The 21,632-nt window shown below is 58.9% G+C and overlaps 2 protein-coding genes across 2 annotated transcripts in view; both read left to right on the forward strand.

Annotated features, from left to right (window-relative positions):
* Nucleotides 1-286: 286 nt before the first annotated feature.
* Nucleotides 287-11,327, forward strand: PTX4 (pentraxin 4). Its single transcript, XM_006130585.5, has 3 exons — nucleotides 287-5,232; nucleotides 5,890-6,685; nucleotides 8,773-11,327. Exons 1-3 carry the CDS (start codon nucleotides 5,095-5,097, stop codon nucleotides 9,411-9,413), a joined length of 1,575 nt encoding a protein of 524 aa, XP_006130647.3. The 5' UTR covers nucleotides 287-5,094; the 3' UTR covers nucleotides 9,414-11,327.
* Nucleotides 11,328-14,170: 2,843 nt separating this feature from the next.
* CLCN7 (Cl-/H+ antiporter 7) overlaps nucleotides 14,171-21,632 on the forward strand; it is a 42,836-nt gene continuing 35,374 nt past the window's right edge. The window contains exon 1 of the mRNA XM_075899147.2: nucleotides 14,171-14,382. Within this exon, the coding sequence (XP_075755262.2) occupies nucleotides 14,200-14,382 (183 nt within the window). The 5' untranslated portion in view covers nucleotides 14,171-14,199. The remainder of the gene's footprint in view (nucleotides 14,383-21,632) is intronic.

Here is a 21,632-nt window from a genome sequence, read left to right on the forward strand (position 1 = left end):
ATGCTGACTATTCCTAATCACTTTCCTCTCATCCAAGTGCCTCAATATGGATTCCTTAAGGATCCCTTCCATGATTTTTCCAGGAACCGAGGTAAGACTGACCGGCCTATAGTTCCCTGGATCATCCTTCTTCCCTTTTTTGAAGATGGGCACTACATTTGCCTTTTTCCAGTCATCTGGGATTTCTCCCGATCTCCACGACTTTTCAAAGATAATAGCCAAAGGCTCCACAATGACATTTGCCAACTCCCTCAGTACCCTTGGATGCACTAAGCCAGGACCCATGGATTTATGTACATTTAGCTTTTCTAAATAGTTCCTAACCTGTTCTTTACCCACCACGGGCTGTCCATCTTCATCCCATCTTGCGTCGCTTGGCGCAGAAGTCCAGGAGCCGACCTTGTCCATGAATACAGAGGCAAAGAAAGCATTGAGTACTTCAGCTTTCCCCACATCATCTGTCACTAGGTTACCTCCTTCATCTATTAGGGGCCGCACACCCTCTCTGATCACCTTCTTCTTGTTAAAATGCCTGTAGAAACCTTTCTTGTTATCCTTCACATCCTTAGCCAGTCGCAATTCCATTTGCGCTTTCACCTTCCTGATAACCCCCCGGCATTCTCGAGCTATACCTTTAAACTGCTCCCTGGTCATTTGTCCAAGTTTCCACTCTTTGTAAGCTTCCTTTTTGTGCTTAAGTTCACCAAGGATTTCCCCTGTAAGCCAGTCCGGTCTCCTACCATGTTTGCCTCTCTTGCTACGCGTCGGGATTGTTTCTTTCTGTGCCTTCAATAAGGCTTCTTTAAAATACTGCCAGCTGTCCTGGACTCCTTTCCCCTTCATGTTAACATCCCAGGGGATTCTGTCCATCAGATCTCGGAGGGAGTCAAAATCTGCTTTTCTGAAGTCTAAGGTGTGTATTTTACTACTCTCTTTTCTTCCTTTGGTCAGGATCCTGAAATCTACCATCTCATGATCACTGCTTCCCAGGTTGTCACCCACCTCCACTTCTGCCCACAGGCGCCAGAAGCGCTCTTCCCTGGGCTGCTTCCTATCCCCTCCCCGGCTTCCAGACCTGCCGGTAGATCCTGGGGACTTAATCGTTCGCCGTTGTCCTTACAGTCGCTCAGACCCTGCAGCGTCCTGGCATTCTCCTGCTGATTCCTCCAGCGCGGGGGACTGTCCTGCTGCTTAGGGTGGGATCGGAGGCTCCTTCCCCCTGAGCCACCTCGCTGCCTCCGTCCCAGCCACTTTTCAAATGGCCCAGGTGAGGCCGCGGCCATACTGCGTCCCGCCCCTTGGCATCTTCACGCCCTAGGACGCAGGGCCGTGAGCTCAGAGCCCTGCCCTGAGGGCCTTCCCGGGCCCACGGCTTACGCGGCAGCCAACCGGCACGTGCCGGCGTGGTTCCACCTCGCTTCCTCCGAGATGGGGCACGCGGCGTCCTGCCATGCTTGATCTTGGCTGCGACAGGCTGGATGTGGCGAGCGTCGTCACCCCTTGCTACGCCGCCCCGCCCCTCTGCCGGGGAAGTGGATGAGGGCCCTCCCAGGGGAGTACGGGTCCTGGCGAGCCCATCACCGCCATATTCATACCATGTGCTGCAGACTCTCTCAATTTTGTTGGCCGAAGTGCTGTTGATTGTTGTCCGGTGGCAGTAAGTTTTTTCTCAACAGTCCAGTTACTTTATACATTTTTCTCTGCCTCAACACACCGATGGGCAGTTCTTGAAACATATTTGGGCCATGATCGTGTGTTGAAATCTCTTTCTAATACTCGCTGGGAGGCTCATGCAGTGGCAACAAGTGCAATTCTGGAGTCCTACTCAAAGATTGCGTATGCATTAGAAAATATAGCTGAAGACCAATCACAAAAGGGAGAGACTATACGAGAGGCAGAAAACATTGCAGATAAGATGCAAGAACTAGAGTCTGTATTCATGTTGACCATGCGGAATGAAATTTGACACTTTTACCACACAATTCAAGCTCTCCAAGAAAAAGAATTGGATTTGAAAACATGTGCAGACCTCTGTCAGTCATTAGCAGACCACTTGCACACTTTGAGGAATGATTTTGAAAGATTTGAAGACATATCAAAAGATATCTTGCCTGATACTAACTACAAAGAAGCCCAGTCCCGCAAGCGAATCAGGAAAAAACAAGCAAATGATAGCAGTGCAACAGAAACAGCATTGAATCCTAGAGACAAATTTCACGTATCTACTTACTACGCTATAATTGATACACTTGAAGCTCATATGAAGAGGAGAGGTGAAGTGTACAAAGAAGTATCAACTAGATTTTCTTTTCTGAATGAGATGGACTTATCTGATGAACAATAATCACAAGGTTCCCAAAAGCTAGTTGACTCATACCCTGTTGACTTGAACATGAATCTCTGTGGAGAAGTACGGCAGATCCACTGTTATATGCGCGCAAAGTTTAATGAAACAGGAAAAATGAAATTCAGTCACATTGATCTTCATGACAAAATATTGAAAGACGGAATACAATGTGTATTTCCAAATGTAGAGATCGCACTACGTATTTTTTTAACATTGATGATTACTAACTGCTCCACAGAATGCTCTTTTTCTCAGCTGAAAAGAATAAAAAACCCTCAGAGAACAACAATGTGTCAGGACAGACTTGATTCACTTTCCCTATTGTGTATGGAAGCGGACATGCTTCGTTGAGTCAGCTTCGATTAACTTATCCAGAATTTTGCAATCAGAAAATCTAGAAAGCAGCTATTTTAATTTCAGTATACATGTAAGTTTTGTGTCATTTCGAAAAATAAAATTTTATTTTACGGTATAGTATTGTTTTTATTTTGAATTACATATGGGGGGGGGGCACCATAATCTTTAAAGTGCTTAGGGCCTCTAAAGGTCTGACACCCACAGACACTGACACCCTGGACACATACACCTACAGAAACTGACAACCCCGGACACAGACTGACATCCACAGGCACTGACACCCTGGATATGGATTGATATACCAGGATACCACAGATACTGACACACTCAGACAGTGACACATCCGAACACTAACTGACACCCAGACATTGACTGACACTCACTGACACACCCAGACACAGACTGACTGACACCCACAAATACTGACACACCCAGGCACAGACTGACACTCACAGACACTGACACACCCGGACACAGACTGACACCCACAGACACTGATACCCAGAACTGACTGATACTCCTGGACACAGACTGATTAACACCCCCAGACACTGGCACCTCTGGACACAGACTGACACCCACAGACACTGACACCTGGACACAAACTAACTGACAGCCCTGGACATGGACTAACTGATACCCCCAGACACAGACTGACTGAAACCTCCGGACATGGACTGACATCCCCAAACACAGACGCCCCCAGACACTAACACCCTCAGACACGGATTGACTGACACCCCTGGACATGGATTGACTGACACCCACAAACACTAATACCCCTGGACACAGACTGACTGACACCCCTGGACACTGACATCCCCGGACACGATTAACACCTATAGACACTGACAACCCTGGACATGGACTAACTGAAACCCCCAGGCACTGACATCCCCAGATATGGATTGACTGACACCCACAGACACTGACACCCCTGGATACGGACTGACTGACACCCAAAAACACTGACACCCCTGGACACGGACTGAGTGACACCTTCAGACACTGGCACCCCCAGACACAGACTGACTGACACCTATAGACATTGACACCCCTGGACATGGAATGACACCCAAAGACACTGACACCCCTGGACACAGACACCCCCGGACATGGACTGACACCCAAAGACACTGACACCCCTGGACATGGACTGACACCCCCAGACACTGTCACCCCTGGATATGGATTGACACACTCAGACAGTGACACCCAGACATTGACTGACACCCAGAGACACAGATATTCAGAGACACTGACACACCCTTCTAGACACTGATTGACACCCATATATTGACACATATGCAAAAACTGTTACCCAGAGACAGTGAAACAGCCTGACATTCACAAATACTGCACCAAGAGGTACACAGAGGCACTGACACACACAAAAATGTTAATACACATAAACTAACATACTGACACATGGGCACACTGGCGTGCACAAAGACAGTGACACAGAGAGACACTGACACACACAGAGACACACGTCCACATGAGCTGGTATACACTGTTGACACTCCATCTCTCACACGGTAACACACGCATGCGCACATGTACAGTCACATACATAACATCCACTGACACACTCACATGTGCATGGACTCCCTTAGCCACACAGATGCATGGACACACATCTACAGATTCTACTGACACATACTCACACGTGCACAGACACCCATTTTCACTTTGTAGACACACCCGTACATAGGCTTACACACACACCCACAGACACAAATAGCCCATTTTCACACACAGGGAGCCATGGGGAACAGGGCCTCCGGTGCAGGTAGACAGCGCTCTCCAGCTGACAAGTGGCTGCCCGGTCTGTGAGTCATGTCTTGGTGAGCCGGGCTGAGTGGAAGCCATCCACAAACCCTGGGGAGCACTAGCAGGAGACAGCAGGGCCAGGGCCGGGTAGGGGAAAGACCATGTGATCAGCTCAGCCCCACGCACCTCTGCAAAACCCATCTGGCTTCCTGCCTGAATCTGGCTGAGCAGCAATTTCCAGTGGCCATAACCCAGCAGGGCTGACTCTGGGCCAAGGGGTGTCAAGTGACTGTATGAACAGACGCGGTGCAAACGCCGCCCCTCCCCCAGGCCAGGACTAACCATCCGCACAACCCCCTGCTCCAGCCCGCTCGCCCCTGCAGAACGCACTGGCTGCCGCTGCGTGGGGCTCCTGGGGAATGCGAAGGGAGTCTGCAGAGCTCATCTCCTCTGAGGAGAAACCACCGGCTCCTCTTTGCTTGGCAGGAGGCACAGGAGCCCCTGGCGTCGGGGGGTGAAACCACTGAGATCCGCCACAAAACCTGAGCGCAAGAGTGAGCGGGAGGGAGAAAGAGCAGCCAGGCGCTGAACCAGAATCCCAGGGGCTGTGCTGCAGAATGCGCTGGGCAAGGAAAATGCTGCCCATCTGCCTTCTCCTTGCTGCCGGGTGTCTGCCGGGGAGCCTGTCGCAGGAGGCCAGGACCGGGGAGCCGAGGAAGCCGTTCTTTGAAAGGGTCAGGAGACTCGAGGAGCAGGCAAGTATCCCCGACTCTGCTATTGGACCGACAGGGTCAAATCCCTCTTCCTCCAAAGGGTGTCTGATCGCGGCGGGGCTACCCGGGCATTCCGACTGTACCTGGCTCACCAGCCATCCCAGCTCTGTAACTGAGCTGTACAAGCATCTGGGTGTAATATGCCGGGATGGCCAAACTTCCTGACCCTCCGAGCCACCTACGAGAATCATCAGAAGTTTGAGAGCTGGGTGTGCATGCTGGGGCGGGGGGCTTCTGCCCTGTAGCAGGCTGGTGGGGCTAGAGGTTCTGCCCCGCAGGCACCTTCTGCGAGGCAGAAGCCTGGAGACCCCCCTTCCTGCAGGGCAGAAGCCCCTAATCCCACCATCCTGCCACAGGGTAGACGCCCTGAGATCCCTGGCCCAGTGGTAGGCGGAAAATCGGGGGACATGGAAGGTCCCTGGTTCCAAGCTGCAGTCAACAGGAGCTGACCACAGCCAAAGCAACCACGGTGACAAGCCCCTTGTGAAAGCTGAACCCGTAATGCTCATGTCTCAGTTTTCCCAGAGTCCCTGGGGGCGGGTTGGTGATGGGTTGATTAGCCAGCGTTTGGCAGCCCTGCCCAGAAAGGACCCCTGATCTAAGTGGTGGGAATCACTCCGGTTTCTGGGTGTTTTGCAGTTTCGCCGGTTTCAGGAGGTGACCCTGCGACACCTCCAGGGGATCGCCGGGAACTACAACATTTCCTACAACATCGACACTCGGTTCCGGCACCTGGCGGCTCAGCACGACACCGTCACAGCTGCCCTCAATGCCTCGCACGCCGCTCTGCAGGAGGACCTGGGCCCTATGAAAACCTGGATGAAGAAGCTACAGAAAAGAACCAAGAAGTTGGCTTCCAAGCTCTCGTCTCTGGCTGAGTCCCTGGGCGACAGCCGCAAGCAGAGCTCCGGGGAGAGACTCCGGCAGAGCGCCCTCCTGTCCAACCTGACTCTGCAGACCGCCGGCCACACGGCAGAGCTCGCCGCCCTGCGTGCCAGCAGCAACACCCTGCAGAGCCAGCTGGAGAGCCTGCAGGAGGCCAGCAGGAGCCAGGGAACCCAGATGGAGGTGCTGGAGCAGCGGCTGAAGCACATGCTGCACAAGGAGGCCCTGGCGTCTGAGCACCAGAAGCTGGCCACAGCCCAGGAACTGAACCAGACGCCCCAGGACAAGCAGCCGGAGGCAGGGGGGAGCCAGGGCCCCGGTGTGAAGCTGAAGGCCAAGCACAGGCAAAGGAAGAAGCTCCTGGCCCAGCAGCTCCTGGCCCAGGCTGCAAACAGGGGGCTGCAGAGCAGCCTGGCCCGTGGCAGTCAGACCCCCGGCCCAGAGACACCCACCATGCCTGAGCCACAAGCTGCCAGGCAGCCGCCCCGCAGCACGACCCAGATCTCCCACGAGCCGCTGTGGCCACCAGCACCGGAGAACCTAGGCACACGTATGTAGGGCTGGTTCCGTTCTCCTGCCGCCCCGGAGGAGGTTATCCTAGGCCTGCCCTTTGACTTGGTTTCTCATGACCCAGTTTGAAAATTGTGACCCAGCGTAATTGACTAGAGTGGGGACTCCAGGCGGGGCTGAGGACGGAGCTTTGGGGAATATGAGGGGGCTCCGGCTTTGGGGGGGTCAGGGCTGGGGCAGGAGGGGCTGACCTAGAGCAGCTCCCGGTCAGCGGTTGCAGGGGGGCCAAGGCAGCTTCCTGCCTCTCCAGCAACCACAACCCATGCTGCTCCCCAGAAGCAGCCGGCAGCAGGTACCCGGAGCTAGTGCTGGGACAGGGGCAGTGCGCAGAGCCCTGGGTGCTTTCCCCCGCCCACCTAGGAGCCGGGCCTGCCGCCGGCCGCTTCTGGGGCGCAGCACAGTCTGCGGTGCCGGGACAGGCAGGGAGCTGCCTTAGCCCCCTGCCGCTCACCTGATCCCCCGCAGCAACCAGCCCCAGCGCCCGCCCAGAACTGGGTCGCACCCGTCGTGTGAAACCCACTGGGGTGGGGGCAGCCCCGGAGTCGTGTTGCCAAACATCTTCCATTCTCCAGGGTCCATGGCAGAAAAGCTCAGTGGAGGGGATGGTCTCATCCAGGCCACCTGCCCAGGGAGCTGAGTCCCTCAGCTGTGCGCCCCCACCATCCCGGAGTGGGGAGCCCAGAGGGAGCTCAGGGGGGCTGTGCGGGAGGCCCTGTGGGGGAGGGGTGCGTAGCAGCTGCAGCAGCGGGGCTGGCGGGGGGGGAGGCTCACGGGTCTCCCCAGCAAGGTTGCTGTGGGGACTCTGTGGAAGCCCAGCGCAGGCTGGCTCTGGAAGGGGGATCCGTACAAGCTGCTCTCTGGGCCTATCCGAACCCCGCTCTGCTCGGGGGGGGGGGGGCCTGGACAAGAGACGGTGCGAATTCCCCCTCCTCAGACCCTCCCCATCTTGGATCCCCTCCGGGGCTCTGAGATCTCTGTTAATCCCCACTTCTCCCTCCCCCGCCTGCACCTTGGGCTCAGCCCCCGCTCTCCCGCTCTGTCCTGGCTCCTTCCCCTCGATGGACACACCCCACATGGGATGCCCCATCCACCAACACCCCCCCGAGCTCCCTCCTCTGACTCCTTTCTCTTCTCCTTGCGAAGCGCCTGGAGCAGGGTCTTTGCTGTCGCTGCGTCACCTCCAGGCCTCTGTGAATTCCTCGTCCTCCTCCTGCCTGATCTCCCTGCGGCCGCCAGTGCTCGGGTCCTCCCCCGGCTCCCCCTTGTCTCCTGCATCAAGTTTCAACATCTTGTCCAGGCCTTCGAGGCCCTTCCAGAAGCAGATGCCCCTGGCAGGCTGGGGCCCTGGTGCCAGCTCCCCCCAACCCCGTGCCCTCCGGCCCCACGGCCTCGCCAGCATCCAACAGGGCCGGGACATAGACCCAGCTCAGGCGGCTTTCCAGAGGAAGGGAGGTGACGGGTTCATTGAGACCCTCAGACTGGGGGCCTGACTCTCTCTAGCTAATACAGCATCAGCGTCAGTCAGACCCGAGCAGGCTGGAGCGACTGTCGAGCAGCCGCTGGGTGGCGCTGTTGTTTAACCCAGCCTTCTCCAGCCCCAGCAGGCCTCGGCTGCTGTATTTACCTGCACCCCGCAGGTAGGGGCGCTTACAGCTAGTGCCTGCAGGGGGAGGGGCACAAGGCACCCCATTTAGCAAGCAGAATTTTGGCAGGGGTACGGGGGGTGCACCTCCCGAGTGCTACCACAAGCCACCTATGCCCCGGGCTGATTTGTCGGCATCACGGGGCAGCCGGAAGGACTCAGCGCTGCTGAGAACCTGGCCGTTCGCCTCCCTGTGCCTCAGGATCCCGGGGGCCACGGGGAGGGTGATCCCGAGGTGCCTGGGGGTGCCTTCCGCCCTACATGCTGTGCTCACGGGGGGGCCCCCTGGCAGAGGCACTAGGGGTTACTGTCAGGGTGGGGCGGGAGGAACCTGCCTGGGCTGCCGGAAGGGCAGGAGGCCGGTCCCGCCTCACAGCCCCGTGTGCTCGGAGCGGGCCATGACCGTCGCTCTCTCCCCTCCGCAGTCTGCAACGTGGGTTCCATGCTGCTTTTCCCCAACGCCTCCACGGAGAACTTCGCCGCCTTCGGCCAGGCCTTCCGGACCGGCCTGCACGAGCTGTCGGCCTGCGGCTGGGTGAGCACCCCCGCTCGCTCCCTGGGCACCATCCTCTCCTACGCCACGGAGGAGAACGACAACAAGCTGGTCCTGCACAGCCGGAACACGGCCCCCCCGGGGGCCATCCACTTCGTCATCGGCGACCCGGCCTTCCGGGAGCTGCCGGTCGGGCGGCTGCTGGACGGCCGATGGCACCACGTGTGTGTCATCTGGTCCTCCCTCCAGGGCAAGTTCTGGTTCTACGTGGACAGGAGACTGGCGGCTCTGGGCTCCCGCTTCCAGGAGGGCTACGAGATCCCCCCCGGCGGGTCGCTCATTCTGGGTCAGGAGCAGGACATGGTGGGGGGCGGCTTTGACCCCTCGGAAGCCTTTGTGGGGCGCCTGGCCGGCTTTGCCATCTGGGACCGGGCTCTGACGCCCGGGGAGGTGTCCAGCATAGCCACGGGGAAGGGGCTGCCCCGGGGGGTCATCCTGAGCCTGGCTGATGTCTCCTCTCTCAATGGATGGGTGCAGAAAGTGAACTGCACCTGCCTGGAACACTGTGTGTAAATCAAACCCACCCCCCCTCCCGGGGCTGCCACAGGCCTGAGCAGCCCGGACACCGGGCAGCTACCAACAGCGGCTTGTGGTACCTGCCAGCCAGAACACTTCTCCCGCCTGCTCAGTGGGCCCAAAGCCCTTTTCTCCATCGGATGAGGGCTGAGGGGCGTTACGAGCGGCAAACCCCCATCCCCCGAGGCTTTCCATGCCGATCGGGTGGAAACGTCATCAGGTGATTGCTCGTGCCCCCTCGCCGAGGCCAGAAATCAAGGCGGCTCTCTCGAGTGCTGAGCGGTCTGGATCCAAAGGGCGAAGCAGCCAGAGGCCAGCTCGTGTCAACACGTCACCTCCGCATGGAGTCGCCTTTCCCAAACCCTGCACAGGGAGCCAGCAATCGCGGCCCCCCCACCCGTGAAATGCAGCCACCTCTGGGGAGGATGCGGGGAGAGGCTTGGTAGCCATTTAACAGTGCCCGGCGGTGCCACGCACCAGATTAGGACAGGCGAGGAAAGCCTCCGACGGGATGTAGGTAGATAGAAAGGGACGCAGCCACCCTGCCCTTAATACCCGGCCACGGTCAGATCTTATTCCTATGTCTCCTTCAGGAGCCAGCCCTGTACTATGCTGCGGGACGGGTGTGGCCCACAGGTGGAGGGAAGTGGGCCGTCTGCTGCAACTCTCACTTCTGATCACTCCCACTTTCCCAGGAAGGGTTCCCCTCTGAGTACCAAGCTCAGCAACCCCCCCCGCCCCCCGGAGCTGACATCAACCCCAGGCGCTGTAGCTGCAGATAAGTGCAGCAGCCCCTGGGAAAGGCGCTTGGATTATAATAGGAAAACCGGCTGTTTCCAGCCGGACAGTTGCTCTGCGCTTTCACGGTGAAATGCCCATGAATGGAACTTGCCTTTGACAGCTAATTCTTCCCAGCAGAGCCCAGGGAGGGGATGGGCAGGGGAAGGAGGCCCTGGGAACGCAGTGCAGCCTGCAGTCTAGGCTGGTCAATTTCAGCTGTGCCGCCTCCAGCCCCAGACGATGTGTACCCAGGTCACAGAGGCTCACGCTTACGCTTGCCATGGCTCTGGGCTTGATGAGTAACTCGAGGAACAATTCCAAAGCAGAACCCTTCTCCTAAGCGTTCTCCCCAGGCTGGATCGGTCCTAGGCCTCCTTCAGGACCTCTCTGGCTTTGCCCTGAGTTCCCTCTCTCTAGGGCAGGGGTGGGCAATAAATGGCCCGTAGGCCGGATGTGATTTGCCAGGATTAGCCAGATGCTTTATTGACCTGAACGTCTGTAGGTCCTGCCGGTTGCAGCTTCTCCTGGCTCTGGTTCTCCACTCCCAGCCAATGGGGCTGCAGGAATTGGTGGCCCAGTCCACGCCACTTCCCATAGCTCCCATTGGCCAGGAACGGTGAACGTGGCCAATGGGAGCTGCGAGCGGCCGTACCTGCGGACACTCAGATAAACAAAGCATGTGGCGGCCCGCCAGGAGCTAACCCTGGCAAATTGTGTCCGGCCCGCAGGCCACTTAGTGCCCACCCCTGCCCTAGAGGGCCACCCCCACACCTCAGAGTCCAGTGAAATTCAAACACAGCATGTGCCCAACTCGCGCAGGGCTCTCGCACGGCTAACGGGGTGGGTCAGCAGAAGAGCCCTGCCTCTTTGTTCAGCCCTAGCCCAGGCTGCGTCCCCCTCTGCTTCCAAACCACCAGATCAAACAGCCTTGAGCTAATGTGTGAGAGTGGGATGGTGCCTTCCCCTGGCCCGGCTCTTCCTCTGAAACAGCTGCAAGTCTAAAGCTAAGTGGTGCCGTGTCTCCCTGTACACGCAGCCTGTGTCCTGTGTCTGGGATCTGGCGACGTTTCAAATAAAGAAGGAAACAACCCAATGGGTCTGTGTGTGAAGTGCAAACTGCCCATGCGAACAGCACAAATGGGGACAGGTAGGGAGCTTTTAAAGATGATTTCAGCTCAAACAGGCCAGCATCAGCCTGACATTTCGTCAGTTTCAGATAATGATGCCGAAAGCCTTTCGGGTCCAGCCCCTGCTGACCCACAGGCTTTTGCAGCCAGGTCTTTTCCGTGTTAAAAGGAATTGTTTTCTCCTGGAACAGATGAAAATCTCACCCTGGCAGTCCAGGAAACTGACTAGTGTGGCATGGTGAAATCAACGATGCACAAAGTGCTGGCAAATGGGCACTGTAAACCAGATCTGGAAAAGAGAGCAAAGCCTCATTCCTGGCCAATCTCTCACCATTACAGTGCCATGAGCTGCCACTTCTCACAAGCAAGTGAACCAGGCAAGAGGAAAGTGGTGGCTGTAAGATGAGCACGTCCCCATCTGAGGTGCTGTTAGTAACACGGCCCCGGGCACAGACCGTGTCCCTTTCACTCACGTTTACAAGCTTGAGGGTTATTTTATTCTCAGAATCAAAGGGCCAGACATCATCTACAGCACAGCCAGAGCTCCACAGCCAAGGCTCCATCCTGCAAGGTGCTGGGTCCCTTTATCGCCCCTGGATGTCAGTGGGAAGCGAAGGCACCGCCAGGAATCGCTCAGCACTGTGCAGAACCAAAGTCAAAGCCAGGAGGGTGCGGGTCAAGTGCCTATCAGTGACATGAGTCATGGATGTGTCTGCCACGGGAGAAGATCATCAGGATGGAAACAGGCAGCAGTGACTGGGAATGACCCAAAAGACTTGAGGCTTTTAGTCACCGTCCCTCTGGCTCAGCCCCGCTTCTCGCCTCTTTCTCTCTCTCCTCAGTGGCACTAGCCAGCTCCAGGTTTCTTCTTCGGGGTTTCCAGGCTCTCAGCTCCACGGAGAACTGCAGAACTGGGGGTCCAGTGCTGGAGGTCCCAGGGCTCCCCTGTGCCCCATTCCACTGTGGGGAGCCTGGCTGAGCAAGGAGCCTTGCTAGTCCTAAGACCCCTGGCTCCAGTTGGGTTCCCAGGGATGGCTTGGACCCTGCTATGGAGAAAAAAGCCGCAATCAGGGGGCTCAGGGCTGGCGGGTGGACTCCCCTCTGTGTGGCAGAGACCCTGAGCAGTCTTCAGAGCAGGTCTGGGTTACCGGCTGCATGGGGAGACACCGGGCCCTGCGCTCCCATCCACTGTCAGCCAGCAGGGGGATAGAGCGGGTTTATTAGTCGACAGGGACACCGCATAGAACAGACTTGTCAGCACAGGATCCAGAAGCAGCCAGTACAATCCATCTTGGGGAGAGGGGGCCCAGAGCTAGGGGCCCTAACCCCCTCCCTCTGCCCTGAGCCCACCAATCACCCGCATGCCTAACAGCCTGGTCCGAACCCCTCCTCCAGCCTTTGTCCTTCTTCCAGGTGTCATCTGGCTGCACCCTCTCCTGGTTCAGGTTATGAAGGTGCATTGATCTGGGGTAGCCTCCTTTGGTGGGAGTCACACCTGCAATTCCCATCACCCTCTAGGTACTGGTGCAGTGCTCTGGGGAAACCGAGGCACACACATGGCATTACTATAGGACAGTAGAACTCCCACGCAGCTTAACAAGGTAAACACAATTCCCACTTTGTCACAGGCTGCCGGGTCAGAGCTGTGGGCTCTGGAACCCGGAATGGAAGCAGCCTGCTGGGAAGTCATCTGGAAAGCTGTCCCTGTTTTGGTGAGAGGGCTGTAGACCCTGTAATGAGTTGGACAGAACATTTTGCTCCCTCGGGCTGGTGTTTTACAACAAAAGTGTCGTACGTTTTGGCAGAAAATTGTCAACTAGCCCGGCTGTTACTAAGTGCAAGCGGCTTGTCTGGATCGAAAGGGCCTGGTTTCCATCTCTGTGGCCATGGCTCATTATAGTGTTTCCTTCCTCTCCTCTGCCTTCCTCCCTGTGCCTCTCAGTTCCTCTCCCTTGGCCGTTGGTTTGGTTTTTGGACGGTGTGTTATCTAACTCCGCCAGGCGCTCAGGGTCAGTGGAGATACTGCACCAAGCACATTTGTATTGAACCCTATTGCAGAGGATGCAGGAGAAAACAGTTGGGATCATTTAACATCCCTGCTCGTCCAAGACCTGACCTGACTTGTACCGTCAAGCAGAGCCAAGGAGAAGGGTCAAGTTCCCCCAACTCCTTCAACTCTTCCAGCCAAGAGTATTTTCTTTAGCCCTAGTTCTGTGTGCTCTGCCCTTGGCGTGCCCTAGCAATTGCTTTCTGCTGGATTCACTGCAGATCGGGTCTTGGATTGCCGCACTGTATTAACGGGTCAGGCGCCACCCGGGGGCTGTACGGCTGTAAGTTCTGTGGTCCTGGTTCTGAGCTCAGTGACACCAGGATGAATCTGGGGTAACTCCATTGGTGTCAGTGCAATCACTCCAGATTTTCTCCCCTTCCCCTGCCAGCGGCGTTACTTTGGATTTACACCAATGCAACTGACTCCAGAATCAGCGCCCCCTGGTCTGTGTGATTTTCTGAGAGGTCTCGGGACTCCCTGACATGCTGCCGGAGCCGGCCATGGAGCGGGTTGGGAATTATTACAGCAGCCAGGAATTTGGTTCTTTATTGATTATTTAAAGCAATTACACCACCAGCCACGTGGGAAGGGCCAGCATGGGTGACTAGGGCCTGCTGAGGCAGGGGCTGCAGGGAGGGCCGCCCAGAGGGGCAGGGAGGGGGCCTGTGGGCAGGGGGCCCTCCATGGGATGGGGGACAGGGGGCTGTCGAGGAAAACGCCCCTGGCTGCCGAGGGACTACAACCCCCATGATGCATCACTCGTGGGCTCGGCGGCCGCCGTAGCTGCTGTCACATGACCGGCGCCGCTGCCTGCCCGCCGGGTCACATGAGGCGGCTGGAGCCCGATGCGGAGCCGCCAGCGGCAGCTGCCCCCCAGCCCGGCCGCATGGCCAACGTCGCCAAGAAGGTGTCCTGGTCCGGCCGGGACCGCGACGAGGAGGACGAGCCCCAGGCCGCCGGGGAGACCACGCCGCTGCTGAACGGCGCGGGGCCCCCGCCCCCCCGGCCGGTGAGCGAGCGAGGGGCGGGCCCGGGGGGCTGCTGTCAGTGGGGCTGCGGGGGGGGGGATCTCGCCCAGGGGCCGGTGTCAGTGGGGCTGCGGGGGGGGGGATCTCGCCCAGGGCCGGTGTCAGTGGGGCTGCGGGGGGGATCTCGCCCAGGGGCCGGTGTCAGTGGGGCTGCGGGGGGGGGGGACCTCGCCCAGGGGCCGGTGTCAGTGGGGCTGTGGGGGGGGGGATCTCGCCCAGGGGCCGGTGTCAGTGGGGCTGTGGGGGGGGGGATCTCGCCCAGGGGCCGGTGTCAGTGGGGCTGCGGGGGGGGATCTCGCCCAGGGCCAGTGTCAGTGGGGCTGCGGGGGGGGGGATCTCGCCCAGGGGCCGGTGTCAGTGGGGCTGCGGGGGGGGGGATCTCGCCCAGGGCCGGTGTCAGTGGGGCTGCGGGGGGGATCTCGCCCAGGGGCCGGTGTCAGTGGGGCTGCGGGGGGGGGGGACCTCGCCCAGGGGCCGGTGTCAGTGGGGCTGTGGGGGGGGGGATCTCGCCCAGGGGCCGGTGTCAGTGGGGCTGTGGGGGGGGGGATCTCGCCCAGGGGCCGGTGTCAGTGGGGCTGCGGGGGGGGATCTCGCCCAGGGGCCGGTGTCAGTGGGGCTGCGGGGGGGGGGGACCTCGCCCAGGGGCCGGTGTCAGTGGGGCTGCGGGGGGGGGGGACCTCGCCCAGGGGCCGGTGTCAGTGGGGCTGTGGGGGGGGGGATCTCGCCCAGGGGCCGGTGTCAGTGGGGCTGTGGGGGGGGGGATCTCGCCCAGGGGCCGGTGTCAGTGGGGCTGCGGGGGGGGATCTCGCCCAGGGGCCGGTGTCAGTGGGGCTGTGGGGGGGGGATCTCGCCCAGGGGCCGGTGTCAGTGGGGCTGTGGGGGGGGGATCTCGCCCAGGGGCCGGTGTCAGTGGGGCTGTGGGGGGGGGGATCTCGCCCAGGGGCCGGTGTCAGTGGGGCTGCGGGGGGGGATCTCGCCCAGGGGCCGGTGTCAGTGGGGCTGTGGGGGGGGGATCTCGCCCAGGGGCCGGTGTCAGTGGGGCTGTGGGGGGGGGATCTCGCCCAGGGGCCGGTGTCAGTGGGGCTGCGGGGGGGGATCTCGCCCAGGGGCCGGTGTCAGTGGGGCTGCGGGGGGGGATCTCGCCCAGGGGCCGGTGTCAGTGGGGCTGTGGGGGGGGGGGGGGGGGATCTCGCCCAGGGGCCGGTGTCAGTGGGGCTGTGGGGGGGGGGGGGATCTCGCCCAGGGGCCGGTGTCAGTGGGGCTGTGGGGGGGGGATCTCGCCCAGGGGCCGGTGTCAGTGGGGCTGTGGGGGGGGGGATCTCGCCCAGGGGCCGGTGTCAGTGGGGCTGTGGGGGGGGGGATCTCGCCCAGGGGCCGGTGTCAGTGGGGCTGTGGGGGGGGGGATCTCGCCCAGGGGCCGGTGTCAGTGGGGCTGTGGGGGGGGGGATCTCGCCCAGGGGCCGGTGTCAGTGGGGCTGCGGGGGGGGGGGACCTCGCCCAGGGGCCGGTGTCAGTGGGGCTGTGGGGGGGGGGATCTCGCCCAGGGGCCGGTGTCAGTGGGGCTGTGGGGGGGGGGATCTCGCCCAGGGGCCGGTGTCAGTGGGGCTGCGGGGGGGGATCTCGCCCAGGGGCCGGTGTCAGTGGGGCTGCGGGGGGGGATCTCGCCCAGGGGCCGGTGTCAGTGGGGCTGCGAGGGGGGGGGACCTCGCCCAGGGGCCGGTGTCAGTGGGGCTGTGGGGGGGGGATCTCGCCCAGGGGCCGGTGTCAGTGGGGCTGTGGGGGGGGGGATCTCGCCCAGGGGCCGGTGTCAGTGGGGCTGCGGGGGGGGATCTCGCCCAGGGGCCGGTGTCAGTGGGGCTGCGGGGGGGGGGGACCTCGCCCAGGGGCCGGTGTCAGTGGGGCCGTGGGGGGGGGGATCTCGCCCAGGGGCCGGTGTCAGTGGGGCTGTGGGGGGGGGATCTCGCCCAGGGGCCGGTGTCAGTGGGGCTGCGGGGGGGGATCTCGCCCAGGGGCCGGTGTCAGTGGGGCTGTGGGGGGGGGGGGGGATCTCGCCCAGGGGCCGGTGTCAGTGGGGCTGTGGGGGGGGGGATCTCGCCCAGGGGCCGGTGTCAGTGGGGCTGTGGGGGGGGGATCTCGCCCAGGGGCCGGTGTCAGTGGGGCTGTGGGGGGGGGGATCTCGCCCAGGGGCCGGTGTCAGTGGGGCTGTGGGGGGGGGGATCTCGCCCAGGGGCCGGTGTCAGTGGGGCTGTGGGGGGGGGGGGGGATCTCGCCCAGGGGCCGGTGTCAGTGGGGCTGTGGGGGGGGGATCTCGCCCGGGGCCGGTGTCAGTGGGGCTGTGGGGGGGGATCTCGCCCAGGGGCCGGTGTCAGTGGGGCTGCGGGGGGGGGATCTCGCCCAGGGGCTGGTGTCAGTGGGGCTGTGGGGGGGGGAATCTCGCCCAGGGGCCGGTGTCAGTGGGGCTGCGGGGGGGGATCTCGCCCAGGGGCCGGTGTCAGTGGGGCTGCGGGGGGGGATCTCGCCCAGGGGCCGGTGTCAGTGGGGCTGCGGGGAGGGGGATCTCGCCCAGGGGCTGGTGTCAGTGGGGCTGCGGGGGGGGGGGGATCTCGCCCAGGGGCTGGTGTCAGTGGGGTTGCCCCAGTGGGGGGGTATCATTCTTCCTGCCCTGGGGAGTCTGGGCTCGCTGTAGCTGATGCCCTGTATCACCCAGTTGACCTGTGCACGTGGACTGTCCAGTGAGCAGCAAGCCCAGTTGTGTGTCTGCCTCTTGCCTCTCCCCCCATCCTGGTCTGCTCGCTTCACCCCCACCTGTGGTCCCAGCTGGGCTCTGCTTAGCCTCCGTGGTCCAGCCATGCAGCCCCAGCCAGGCTTGTCGCAGCTGCTGCTGCTGCTCTGAACTGGGCGCTCTGTCGGTCGCAGAGCCTGGCGGAGCTCTGAGCGCTCCCTTCGCGGGAGTTCAGCCGGGGCTGTGCTACTCCCTGGGGTAACTGCACGCAAGCTCCTGTAAAAGGAAGACGTCTGGCAGAGCCCTGCGCGGGGTGTCGGGCAGGGAGGGTCTGGACAAATGCTGCAACATGGCAAAGACAGTCTAGGTAGTGAAGTGACAAGGGTCCTGGGTGAAATAAATCTGTCCGGTGGCTCATTTGAAGAGCAAGTGGTTGCTACAGGCTCTACGCAGCCTTGAGGCTTGGGGGAGCTTTAAACTGTGGCCCTAAAAGAGGGATTTTGTATTGAGTGAGTTGAGGGTGCAGAGAATTCACACAATCAGCTCCTGCCTCCTTTAGTCTTGGTGTTGGTTTTTGTCTCCTGCTGTCTCTGGAGAGCCCCTTGAAACTCAAGTGTCTTCACCACCCTCAGTGGAATTGGAGCAGGCAGCTGTACCCAGACAGCCGCGCTTTCCTCTCCCTGTCAAGAGGGAGGGTACTATGTGTGTGTGCAGTTGTTGGGTGTCACAATGATGTGCTGGGTTGCTGAGCAGTGGGACTGGCTTATTGGTGGCATGGAGGGTGCCTCATTTTGGGTCTGGGACTCCTGAGTGGACAGTGACCTCTGCCAATGGATGGGGGTCTGAGCTTGGCTTCCCATGCGACTCCTGCCCTTTTTCTAGGGTCACTCTCTGCCCTCCTTAAGAGACTGCACTCAGGTAATGCATCAAGAGGGGGTGGAGCATTTCTGGCTGCCTAGGAATTGGACCCATGCTCTGGTTAGGGATGCTGAGCTGATAACGACCTGAGCTGCAGGGGAGAAAATGGAGCAGAAATTGTGTCGCTATCCGGCTGTGCCCTCAGTTACAGCACAGTCCTGCCTGCCTGTCGCTCTTCACTGCTCAGTCGTGGACAGGCCTGTCTGTCTTGTGTCCGAGTCTGGAAAACTGGACTAAAAAGCAGAACTTTACAGGGCACCAGAGTGAGCTGAGATTTCCTACTGTGGCGCCAGAGCAGAGCGTTGGGCAAGTTGCAGTGACTAGGACAACCAGCCAGGGGAAAAACAGAACCTGGCTCTGATTCATAGAGCGTTTCTTGTGTCTCCCCCCACCCCCCTACCCCAAGTCCAGTGACCAGCTAGACACTTGGCCCAGTGACACAGCTAAGCCTGATTTTCCCCCCGAGAAGCCATGTTGCTGGGGGAAGGGGGGGACTGTGACGTGGCAATAAAACCAATGGGCCTGGTGTAAAAAGAATACGTGCAGGAGCTACTAACCGTTTCTTCGTGATGATCCTCGTGAAACATAACGGGCAAAGGAAATCGTCATTGCATAAGCCACGGTCTTGGCTGGTGGGTAATCTGAAATCTCTGCCTGATCAGCTGTGGCCAGTAGGAAGCAGCAGGGTCTGTAGACACGGAGAGGGGAAGCTGTACGTTGTACGAGACCCTTTTAATGGGCTCCTGATCTTCCCCTTTCCATGGCGCTCTCAGCTGCAGGCCAGAAGCAGTGACCCACGGAGACTTCCCCAATTTGTGCTTAAACTAGGGACGTTAAAGATCAGCTAATTGAATAGTTGATTAATCTCATGAATTCTTATCTGTTACTCGACTGATCTATAGTCCCCGGGGGTGGGGCCAGAAGCCAGTGTGCTCCGGCCCCACTCCTGAGGAACCCCCTGCCACTCCATCAGAGGCAGCAGCATGGGGAGCCAAGTGGGAGCTGGTCCTCAAGGGGAGCCTGTTTAAAAACCAGTTCCCCTCGCGAACTGGCTGCTTGTCACCCCGCACTGCTATCCCGGGGAGGGGCTGAGCTCATAGACCCGGCATGAGCTGGAACTGAACCCGGGTTGCCTGGCTCCTAATACCCCCGCTGTGACTCTGCATTTAAAGTGTAAGTCCTGGACCCAGTGCGAGGCTGGGCTGCTGCCCAGCCTGCTAAAAACGTACTGAGGGCAAGGGGTGGGGGGAATGTGTGTAGCCTATGGAATGAACCTATATGCTTTTGCTTATCTGTTAATCGACTACACTGTTACATCCCTAGCTTAAACACCCGTTTGTCTGGGAGTGAGTTACCTAGCAGGCGGCTTCTGGGCCTGCTCTCCGGTATGAGGCAATGGCTGGAGCAGCTGAGCAGAGGAAAATAGAACTTCTTAAATGGCGACTTGTTTCAATTCAGGCAGCACATGGGGTGACGTGCCAGGAATAATAGTATCTGGAGTGCGCGATGCTGCTCGCCACGGCAAGCCCTTCACCTGCCCGTGGTATATCCAGGCTTCGTTCGACAGGAAGCGTCTCTCCCGTTGTAATGTTGGACGCCTGTCTGTGCACCATGTTCCGAAGAGACGGCTGTTAGTATGGCCTGTCTCCTGGTGGGGCATGTTGCTGGCTAGAGGAGATGTTTGCGGTTGTGTATTGCACAAGCTGTCGGGAGTTCTGGCTTGGAAGGTGCTCCCTGGCTCATGAGTCAGAGCTTACAGCTGTAACCTGGTCTGGCGAGTTGGGGAACGTCAGCTGTTCCTAAGCTGGGCCTGGCACGGCTCAGTGAAAACCCAGGAACGGGAGAGGGACCGGCACTGCCAGTGATATTGCTGTGGTACACATTTAACGGCATCCGCTTAACCGGGGAGGTTAGGCTGAGCATAGGATCCCAAAGATCAGAGGAATAGGGAAGCTTCAGAAATGAAAACGGTTCGGCTTTTGCGCAGAGGGAGACTGATGAAGATTGGGCCCCGTTTGCTTGTGGTAGCCACAAGAAGAGAACACAGGCCTATGGGTACTGTAGAGAAGCGCCCCATTGATCTTTTTTATCCAGGCTCATGAAATATTCATTCAATAGCCAGGAAAGGCAGCAAATGGAAAAGCAGAAAAGGAAATCCTTGTTTGCAGTGCTGGGGGTGCTCACAGATTAACTACTTTACGCTAACCTGTCTGTCCCACCTGGTATTTACTGTGACACTCAGTCCCCATCCAGGCCTGGCGAAGAGCTCTGTGTAAGCTTGAGAGCGTCGCTCCCCCGACGGGCTGCCCCACCTTGTCCGTACAAGGAAACGGTTACCTTCTCCTCGAGACACCGCTAGCCGCCGTCCGATCTCGCTACGGCCAGGAGCGCGGTAGGATGAATGGCGATGGGCCGTCTGCAGGGCTGAGCATGTCTCTCGTTACGGAATGAACATACACGTGTTGAAGTCAAAGGAGAGAATTTCTTCTGCGTCAGAGCCGGAGGCGTTCACTGCCTGATTGGGGAAGACACGCTGTGTGAGCTGATTATTAAATAGCCATCTAGACAGACACCTGTCGGGGATAATCTAGAATTCTAGACGGTGCTTGGTCCGGCTGCGAGGGCAGGGGACTGGCCTTGATGATCCCTCAAGGTCCCTTCCAATTCCAGTGTTCTGTGATCTTCTACGAAGCTGCTTGTGCTCTCCTGAGGTCCCATGGATTGGCCACCGTCAGGAGGAGGCTACTGAGTGAGATGGTCTCGGGGTCTGAATTGGCAAAGTGGTTCCTGTGTTCTACACCCCTAAGCCCCCGCACACACGAATCAGATAACACAACTGTACCCTACCGCTGAAACGCTTGAGTCTTGTGCACAACTCATCCATCAAAAGGGCTTGGACAGTTCAGCTTAGCACTTGATACTAGGATAAGGGATCTTCATAAAAACCCCACTACGTGTGTGTCTCCTTCCTTCCCGTTCACCGGGGTCTGATCAGATCCCCTCCCCCCCCCAAGGTAACTCACAAATTGAATATAAAATATTTAGACCCTCTGCCCAGGCTTGGTGTGAATTCCCAGGCAGGAATGATGTTACATGGGCTCAGAGAATTGCCGAGGAAGAGCCTGCCTTCTAATCCACTGTGGGTACAAGCAAACTTTATGGTGGTGTGACTGGTCGTATCCCTGCTGTGCCTTTCGCTGTCTCTGCTTTTCTTGAGAGTAACTTTTTTGGACGGGGCGAAAGGGGTAAGTTGGCAGATGGATTAGTCCAGCCATGCGGGGAGGCGTGGTCCCAAATACTCAGCTCCCTTATGCAACCAATGTCAGATTGTTGCGTGAGTTTATAGGCTGTTGGGAGGTTATCTGTGTTAATTAGGGACGTACAATCCCGTTTAATTGGTTAACTGGTTCAATGTTGTGTTGGAGTAACCTTCCGCCCCCTGCAGGCAGGGACTTCTCCAGCCCACCAGAATATCCCCTTTCTGCAGTACACTATCACTTCCCTAGTCTCTGGCCATCTTAGCTAATAGCCATTGATAGACTTATCTGCTGTAAACTTAGTTCTTTTTAAACTGAGTTATGTTTTGACCCT

Source organism: Pelodiscus sinensis, chromosome 15 (assembly GCF_052426305.1).
Source record: "Pelodiscus sinensis isolate ZL-2025 chromosome 15, ASM5242630v1, whole genome shotgun sequence".
Classification (NCBI taxonomy): Eukaryota; Metazoa; Chordata; order Testudines; family Trionychidae; genus Pelodiscus; species Pelodiscus sinensis.